The 9,983-nt window shown below is 37.7% G+C and overlaps 1 protein-coding gene across 1 annotated transcript in view; it reads left to right on the top strand.

The window, feature by feature from the left end:
- Positions 1–9,983, top strand: part of SLC38A9 (solute carrier family 38, member 9) — a 41,566-nt gene that overhangs the window by 29,438 nt on the left and 2,145 nt on the right. Inside the window, 3 exon segments of the mRNA XM_010291253.1 lie at positions 848–961; positions 2,287–2,333; positions 2,335–2,418. Of these exon segments, the coding sequence (XP_010289555.1) occupies positions 848–961; positions 2,287–2,333; positions 2,335–2,418 (245 nt within the window).

Below are 9,983 nucleotides of genomic sequence, written 5' to 3'. Positions count from 1 at the left end.
GCAGTCTATTAAAAATCTTTTACTGTTATTTAGTGCATTTACCTGGAGTGTTTATAGAAATTCAGTAATAAAGTGGACAGGAAATTTTAAATGAAAGAGTCATTATAAAATACAGTGCTAAAGCTAAAATATATAACATATATACCTCTGTGCCTACCTGGGCTTTTCTCTTTTATTTGTGTTTTATTTGTATTTTTTATTTAACAGTATATTAGCTATTTCTTCCATTATCATGCCATTTATACAGAAGTCTGACATATTATGTTCTGGTTTGGAGCCAGTGTGTGTGGATTATCCTCTTAGGTTTCAAAGCAACCTTAAAAAATGTCCTTTACATTATATCTGCGGTTGGGTAGGCTAATGTCTTTAATTGCAAGATTTTAGCCCTGAGAAGAAATCTAACATACAGCATTGCTGGGCTTTCTGTCTTCAACAGCTGTCTCTGTGTCCCAAGGGTCTTTATAGGAATAGGTGAATTTAAGAAAGTAAGAGGGGGTTTCTTGTTTGTTTTAATAACTAGCATATGTTTGTGTGTCCAGCAATAACATGCTACATCTATTGGCATATCTGTTTCTTGATGCCTTTTCCGTATGTACATAGATACATAATACTTGTCTAGCTCCACTTTGGGGTCTCTTACAGCTTTCCAATCTGACCCAGGACCAGATTTGAAGTTCCCATCCGAGTAATAGAAAGTAAAAATGTAAAAGTAATAGTAATAAATATAAAGTAGTAATAGATATAAAAGTAACAGTAATAAATGCAGTAGAAATCTTTCAATGAGGTTTTTATTTTGCCTGCTTTGGTGTGTCAGGGTTGGCCAAAATAAGATTTTATTTTTCCTCAGGTGAGAGACCTCTCTATTGCATACTTCCTGGTGGGATTAACATATCTGTATGTTGGAGTGATAATTTTTGCATCTTTTCCTTCTCCACCATTATCCAAAGAATGTATTGAACAGGTGAGATATTTTACTGCAGTATATATTTGTCTTTGATCCTTTAATAAATATGTATTTAAAAAAGAACTGCTACTGCTTCTTGCGTCATGACTCACACTGGCAGACACATCTGTCCTTGACTCTGCTGGTCAGTTGGCTAATGTCTCATGGGCACTACCACAAGCAGATGAGTAATGCTTGTGTTATCTCATTTATATTCATGTCTGGTTGCCAGTAGTTCTGCAAAAAACAAGCATGTAATAAATACTCTGTGAAAGTGATGAAGAAAGGACTACAGTGAACGAGGGAACAGTTGAGGCTTTAATTTCTTTAACTTCTTTAATCCTGAAAAGTTTAGGTTTGGTGGTGCGTGCAGTGACCAATCCCACTCATTGGGAATGGTTTCAGGTACTCCAGAAAAAGAAATACAATGTGAATGCAAGCAAGTTTAGATAGAAGTCCTTGGTATGGGTAGGTTTGGAGTCTAACACTACGGTGAGCCTTGCCAGCAGAGTTCTTCAGGAAACAGCACCACATGAAACAGCCTGTGAAGACTATTAAACCCTTATCTGCTTATAGGCGAGGCAGATTTCCACACCCTAAATTACATCAAAGATAGGAGTTATCAATTGGTGATCCATTTTATGCCAGGTGTTCCATGTCTCTACCATAATATTTAGCAATAAAGCAACATTTAAAGGCTTCCTCTGACTATAAGTTAATTCAAACTGGCACCACTGTTTAACCATGAAATGATTTTTTGAACCATTTGAAATAACTTCATGGAGTGAAATCCACAGTTAAATAATAAATGACAAGTGATTTTCTTCCCATTTATGTTCTGTAGTTATGCTAAGTACTTATAAAGCCATTTGTATATTTCCACGATACTTAAATCTTACACTACTTTTTCAGATGTTACCACCTGTAGTATATGATCCCTTCCTCATTTGTATATGACCCAGTTTTACTGATCAAATTTTTTTTGATATCTAGATATGATATGACATGACAAATAAAGGAGCATATGAAGCCCTCTGCCTAAAAAAACAGGTGGCCCTTCTACAGCCTTGATTATTTGAGGATGTTCAAAAGATTAGAAAATAGTTCCATCTTTAATGCTAACGTGAAAGCTGACATTAGCCCTGTAATATTAAAAAATCAGTAGTATTTGGTGGCAAGGCAATTGTAAAAGAGGAGAGGGTATTTAATGTTATGGAGTTCATTTAGCAACTTAGTCGCTTGTCTTTTTTTTCCCCTTTCTTTTTTGCACCCAATTATTAAAAATCATCAGATACATGTAATCAAGCCACCATTGATAAGTGTAACATTATTCCTATGTTTAGAATTTTCTAGATAACTTTCCCAGCGATGACATCATGTCATTTGTTGCTTTTTTTGATGACTGTATACCCACTGTTGGGCTATCTGGCACGAGTTCAGCTGTTAAAACAGTTTTTTGGAAATGCTTACCCAAGGTAAGAAGTCTGCTTCTTGACAAGAGCTTGGCGCAATTTGCTAAGCTGGCCTTCTGTTGTCAGAAATTTGGCTGAGCTTTCAGGTGTTTCCTTTGCTGCATTAGGTGCATTTCAAAAGCTATTTTGCAGTGTTTGTAGAGTCTTGGCAAAGCAGAATGGGGGTGTTCTTTTGTTTTAGCTCTTCATTTTGTCAATAAGCAGAGGAATTTCATCAACACAGTTCCTATGCATTTATATGGAGAAAGAAAGGTTGTACAGGAAAAAAATTTGTTCAGTCTAGAAACATTTCATCAAGTAGTCTTCAAGCTGTGAAGGACATACACTCTGGATATTCACATTTCAGGGTGCCATATGTGTTTTGATTGTGCGTAATTAGTAATCATCCATCTGTTTTTAAACAGAGCTAATAGCTAAACGAGTTGTTAGCTGTGTTATCTAGGCTGCTGCTATGCTTATGAAAATAACTTTTCACATGCTAATTTCAGACATGAGCCACACCCCTGCATTTGTACAGTGCCTGAACTCCAGCGAAGAGCTGATCCAGATTTCAATTTTAGTTCTGTTTTTTTAAAATAAAACCTAGGACATTTATATTTGGAGTATTGTCTGAATTTGTCACAGCTGAGAAGTTGGCGTTTGTCTCCAAGTTTCTTACTTTATATTGTGAATTACTGTTGATGTAGGAAAGGAAGAAAATAACCCAGGAAGAAATGTGTATTTCCTCTGTGGCACCAGCAGTAGCATACAGGTCTGGGAAGACTTTGTTCCAAGTTTCAGGTTTCTTCTGGGTCCTAAAATAGGTATGCGAAGGTCTAGAAATTGGATGACTAAAATTAGGCAGTGAAATAAGTGCCTGCTTTTTTTGGTGCTAAATTGTATGCAGTTCAATGTTGAGGGGATTTTTAGGAACGGCTGCAAGTAACTGTTGGAAACATGGCCATTGATTTAAGTGCTAAACATGGATTTCACAGCCACCAAGAAATAGCCATGTTCTTTATATTATGTGGATGTGCCTCTTCCTATCTCCTCCCTCCAGTTACTCCCTGACGAGAATGGTTTTCATTTTCCTCATGACCTCTCCTAGAACCTACAGCTTCATACCACTCTCTTCTCAAGTTAATTCCAGCTTGCTGTTTTAAGCCTTGATGGTATGACGAAGATGATGATGCAAATTCTTGCTTGGCTCTTGTCTCTAGGATGTCCTGTGGATAGCTTCACTCTTTTTTTTTTTTTTTTTAAGACTCCTTATAGGGAGGTATTTAAAATTTCTGAGAAGTCAAAAATGGTTTCTAGGAAGCCACTTAAATCACTCCAACATACAGTGATAAGGTAGTACGTTTTGGCTGGCTGGCTGTGTCTCCCTCTCTAGTATCTCAGGTATCTCAAATATAGCACAAAAACCACTCAACTAGGCTCCAGACTCTGGCTTCTGTGCATTTACAACCAGCAAGGTCAGCCCTTAGTTCTTCTGTGCAATGGGGACTAACTGAAGACCGGTAGCAAGCACAGGACCAGTCTCTGGGAGGATAGTAAAGATTTCCTACCTGGTTGTGAAATATGTCTTTTGATGACTAGTTGCCATCAGTAGCTAAAGCTGACAAAGGTACTTTAGTAGCACTGTGCCTATATCACCTTTCTAGGAAAAATTTCATTATTCTGAGTTTTTCCCTGAGCTGCTTTTGTCGGGAAACATTTTGCAAGTACAAAGAAGTAGCTCTTACTGACATAAACTGACGTCTCACTGGAGAGCCTCTTGATCCACTCTGAAGAACCTACCTGGAAATATTAAGTTCCATGGCTTTTGTGTAGGAAAATGAGCACTCTACTAGTAGTTGTATATACTTCTTCTATTGAAATCTTCAATGTCCAAGGCTAACGGTTCATGGGCAGTAAGAAGACTGACCTGCAGAGACTCAAGATTTAGCTCTTAGATGTATACTTAAGGCATATAATATGAAGGAGAATATTCCCAGTCACTTGACTGGAGCAAATTTTTATTTAAGTAATGAACGAAAAAGATGAAGCATGGGAAAAAAGAGCAGAATAGAAAGTGGGGTTCTCTGCTGTTCTTCTAGAAGAATAAAAAAAAAACCAAAACCAGACCAACCCCATAGTTTAAAATCTTGTATTTTTGTGACTGATTCTGTACATTTACATGATTTTTCTACCTTTTCCTGTTTTTATTTTCAGGTTGTGGAAGTGGGGTTTAGAATTGTGCACAGATGGTATATCCATCCGTCTCTTTATGCAGCACATTAGGTAGTGTGCTGAATTCATATTGATTGTGCATTTGAGGACATCTGTTGACAACCTAGCCTCATTTAACCCTGTGATTCAATGTGCTACATCACATGTATTTCCATAGGTGCATCCTTCCTATATTGTTTCTTTTGCAGCTGAGAGAATGTTATAAATTTATCTTCTGGCTATAATTGTCCAATTACTTACTTTTTTACAACCAAAAAAAACCCCAAAACCCCCTCCTTTGGTCCAAGTCCCCATTGTAAATTTCACTGTCTTCATTTTTAAGCTCTGGGTTGTTCCACATGGACGTGCTGCAGGTTTCAAATGAACTGGAAGCTCCCTGATATTAAAAGTCAGGCTTCTTCGTATGAGTGATTGTTTGCAGATGTGGATACCTGCTGCTGCTATGGATGGAGTTAATGGATAGCCATTAAGTTATTATCTGAAGCACTTGGAATTCTGGATGGATGCATCTTAAAGCTAGCTGTTGATTGAATAGCTTGATCACACACATGCTTACCACAGCTGCCAGATAATTTTTATTTCCTAGCAGTGACTATATTGCTTAGATCAGTTTGGTTCTTTGCTTTAAATCCTTTTTCTACTATTTATGTCACTGATATGACGAAGCACCAAGGTATTAGTTTGCCGTCTTGTAGTTCTTAGTCTTGACAATTGGTCTAATCCAAAACAACTTCTACCAAAAGCAGCACCCTGTTTCGTGTCCTGGCTTTTGCCGGTAGGCCATAGCTTATAACTGGATTACAATGAGGAACCATTTCCTCAACTTCAGGGGAGCTTTTCTTGGCTGAAGACTGATCCCCATGTCCTCTGTCCCAGATTCTTCAGATACTTTGCAGTGTTATTTTTCTACTAACAACGCTTTGCTTGTGCTTACCCATAGTGTATCCTACTAACCTGCAGTCTTGCATGATGAAGCAGCTCACCCTCTCCAAACTTAAAAGCTTAGGCAGACGATACATAACTTTTTTTTCTCCCAGATTTCACATCAGGGATCAGCTGAAGAGTGGCATCTTGCTTGTCTGAAACGTAGAGGAAATGAGCAGCATCCTATGTCCTCCAGCAGGGAGGAGGAGAGCAAAAGCCCCTCTGCTTCTGAGAAGGGGGATCCTCCTTCCTCTTATGTACCAGTATCCGTCACCTGTGTCTCTGCCCATCTTAAAAACAAATATATGTGTAGACATGCTGGGCACAGTAGTCTTCTGACAGGCATCATCACAAAGCGTTCAGCCTTTCTGTGATTCCTACAAAAGATTGAGAGACAAGAGAAGGCATCCTAATTCCTCCTTTCATTTTGCAAAATGTGTGCTAGTGTACAGCCTACAACATAGAAAGTGACGTACTGGGACAGAACCCAAGGAACGTGTTCATTTTCTTCTTCTCTCTCTGGAGTTGTAAAGGAAAGCCAAAGTGTCGTGCATTGGGAAATTACTTTCTTTTCTAAAGTGAGATACATTTTCAGTAGCATCGTTTAACGGGTGACATAGGGCCAGAGGCATGTGGTTTATCTGCTGTTTCTTACGTGACTCTGGATCTTCTTATATGTACAGAAAGCTAATTTTTTTGTTATTGTTATTGGCTCTTGGCTACAGTGATAATTATGTCACAGAATTCCCTTGATTAATTACATGCCACACATAAAATGCTTTGTACAGTCATCTGATTGTTTTTTAAAACTTTTTAACATCTTCCCTGTTCTGAGAGGTTAAATCAGCTGATGGACAGAAATCACTTGGCTTTCTTTAAAGATTGTCCTCCCTTTACTCCATGGAAGCCCAGCAGACCTGCCAGTTCTCCCACAGATGTGTGTTTTCTGATGCAATGAAATACATTTCTGCTGTTTGCAAGCGTGCTTAGTTATCTGCTCGTCACCTAGCTTCTGTCTTGCTTCTTAACAGCCGTGATTCATAGTCTTTTGACTGGATGTCACTTGAGTGAGAATTCCAGGAAGAAAATGCATTTTTAGATCAGCAACCTTTCAAAAATTCTTACTTAAATGATCCTGGTTTGGTTTTTTTCCTTTCTTTCCTGTTTCCCTTATTTTGTGTGTTCACCCTGGGAATCCATGCTGAGTCCAGCACTTCTAATTACCTTGCATCTGACCTGAGGTGATTTAAAGTCCATTTCTTTCTTTAAATGTCCCCTGCACTAGTGTTTGGTTTCACAGTTTTCAATACGGTTCTTACTTTGAGGATGCTAAAGTCACTTAGATGTATGTGGTCACTGTCATTCCATGGCTTAACTGTAACTACCACTTCTGCAGGAGAGAACTTGACAGAGCAAGCCCTCTAAATGATCTTCTGGCACACCAGGTTGTTTGTCAGCTCTCTCAATCTGAAAGGTTAACCTTGCAATGGGGAAAGAAAACAAGATTTAAGGGAAAGCTTGTTTTTATTTTTTTCTTTTTGTTTCCCTCCTCTCTACTATCGTTTTTATGGGATTGTGGGATATTTGCAGGTGAGCAGTGATTCCCTTTGTAGAAAACAGCTAGAGTCTTCATCTGCCCAACCAAGACTATTGAGGCTGAGGACAGAATGTAGAAGATGGAGTGCCATGCACCGCACTTGGATTGCCGTGGGTGTGCCTCCCTTGTGAATTACAGCCTCCTTCAGGCAATCCAACCTGTACCTCGGAGCAGCTGCCCCAATCAGGCTGCCCAGGAGGACAGTCTAGCCCTGGCATGGGCCACCCAGCTCTCCTGCCATTGACCATGGGGAAGGAAGTTATGCTGCTTAGAGAACAGCTCTGTGCCAGCTGGGCAGTTAGGTAAAAATGTGCCGGATCTTTTCTGATCTCTAACATCATCTAAATACTTCTCTTTCTATAGTCATAGTGAGTAGAGTTGGTATGGTTATGCCCCCCAAAAATACTGTTTTTCTGACTGCCCTTTTGCAATGCGTGGTGACCATTAATTGTACTGTAAGCCAGTGTCAGGCTAAAAATGAGCTATTTAGAACTTGTTAAAATGTTACGGGCTATGATAAATGTTTGTCCCTTCTGGAGCACTCCTGCATGAAACTTACAGTTACGAAAAATACTATCTAAAATAATACAGCTACTGGTAGCCCTAGATACCAGGTTCTTCTTATAGAAGGATAGGTTTTTTTCTAAATGGTCATGCCTTTCTCTCCATTAAGAATGAGGCTTTTTCCTGGCTTGGAGCTGAGATGAACTATGGATATCTGCCTAGGAAAAAGAAAGTGTTTGCAGGTTAAGTACCTGTTGTCCGATAACATGGTTACAACTCAGGCTGTTTCAAAAAGGTAGAAAAAGGGGCAAGGATGTTCCCGGGGAGAAATACAGTATAACTTTTTGCCCTGAAACAGATGGATTTAAATCCTTTTCAGCCTTTTTGATTGTGGCATTGTTCTTTGAGGATCCTGCTTAATTGTAACAATTATAGCTGCAAAGCACTACTCTGCAATTACGGAATTGTTTTGGAGGCTCCAACATTTTCAGACCATTGTTTTCAATTGAGCCAAAACGCATTCTCCCCTCCTCCACCAACCCAGTTATTTTTTTCCCCAGATCAAGAAGTTGAAAAATCTTTCATTTCACACCAAACACACACACCACTTTGCTTTTGAAGTTTTAAGAAACTAGAATTAATTTTTTTAAAAAGCAACAACTTTGAACTACTAAATCACTTCTGTTCTAAAGCATGCCAGAATGAAATACGTCACATATTTTTTCAGGTTTTCTGCTCAAATATTCTGAACTGACAGAAATTTGCAAAATATTTTTTTAATTACTAAGCCTACACTCTTTTTAATCCCACTTGCTAAAAAATTAATCTCAGCAAAAAAAAGAATGGAAGAAGTACCATCATTTTCTGTGTTCATAAACTTTTGGCTTCAATTGTGTTGTCTGACAGTAAGATTTGTAATCTGCTGTGTATTTTGGGAGAGAGGAAGTAATTTTCAATGGCAAACACTTTTTTGTGAACAGTTTAGTTAATTGGCTTTCCGTAGCAATATTAGAGAAGCAGTAAACGTTTGGTCCTTCTTTCCGTAATAAGTCTGATTCTTGGGATTATCTTGTATCCAATTATGTTTTTGTTTCAACTGCTGTATTCCCACTGCTATCTTCAGTCTCTGAGGTACACCTCTTGTACCACTGTTAAAAAGATATAATTTCTGTCTTTTTGAAATCAATTTTAAAGAGTAAATGTTAGAAATAGTCCATATCTTAAATTATTCCTTTGTGTTTAAATTATTTCTATCCCCCTAAACTTTAGTGAGGCTACTCTATATCTCTAATCTTTATTCCTAACTTGGAAACTGGCAGCCAGCCTTTCAGCCGTGGAAGTGGTCACTTTTTAAAAGCCTGTTAGTTAGTGACATCCTCCATAATACAGATACTTTCTACAGTTAAGGAAAAATTAGCATTGGCTTACAGATTTTGTTTATTTTAAGAAGTCAAATCCTCCATAAGAATAAACAAAACCTGTAAGAGTATGTAGGTTTCCTCTGTGTGAATTCTTTTTTCCCTTCATAGAAACAGCTGTGTGACCAAAATATCACAGTTTTTAATTATATTTCCTGACTTTACCTTAGGTTAAAATATGTCAACATTTCATATTCTCTAAAGAAAAATTATACTCTTGTCAGTCTCAGCTCTGTGCATAACTACACTGAGTTTGTCTGATGCATTAAAAGCTTCTTTTGCAGAACAGAAAATCTCTGGTTTTTTCATCCTTAATGCAAAAAGGAAAGCAACAGGAAATTACTTGTAAAAACAAATTCAACAAAAAATTCCAACATAAATAGTACAGAGTTCATGTATAAAATTATGTCCAACATGCTAGATGTTTGTCCTCTATCAAAATGCATTAGAGTTCAAGTTTTGAGGTGTTATTTCCCTCCTAGTATTCCATGTAATGTTTTCCACTCGATGCATCTTTTCCTTTCTTCTGGTTTCCATTAGTTCGCTTTGAGCAATTCAGATCATTCTCTGAATAAGCTAATTCTTTCTTGTGGGAATTAAGTTATACAGTATTGTTTCTTTGGTATTTGAATATCCATCTGAAATATTTGAGTGCTGAGTACCATGCATGGTGTTTTTCAGAAGAACTGCCAAATTAGACATACTTACTCCTCAAGAATATTTTGAGTCAAAACACTAGATATTTAGAATTTGGCACTCTGAATATTCAGTAGACCTTATGTTTGCTGTGAAATTAATTAGTGTTAATAGACTGAGTTGTGCAAATGGAAACACCATCCATGTACCAGTTAAATGTTAGTGAAAATGAAGGATAATGGTGGTATTTTGTAATAAATACAGCACAGATTTTAACA

The sequence above is a fragment of the Phaethon lepturus genome, unplaced genomic scaffold (genome assembly GCF_000687285.1).
Source record: "Phaethon lepturus isolate BGI_N335 unplaced genomic scaffold, ASM68728v1 scaffold12947, whole genome shotgun sequence".
NCBI classification, from domain to species: domain Eukaryota; kingdom Metazoa; phylum Chordata; class Aves; order Phaethontiformes; family Phaethontidae; genus Phaethon; species Phaethon lepturus.
This window is presented reverse-complemented; position numbering and strand designations above follow the sequence as displayed.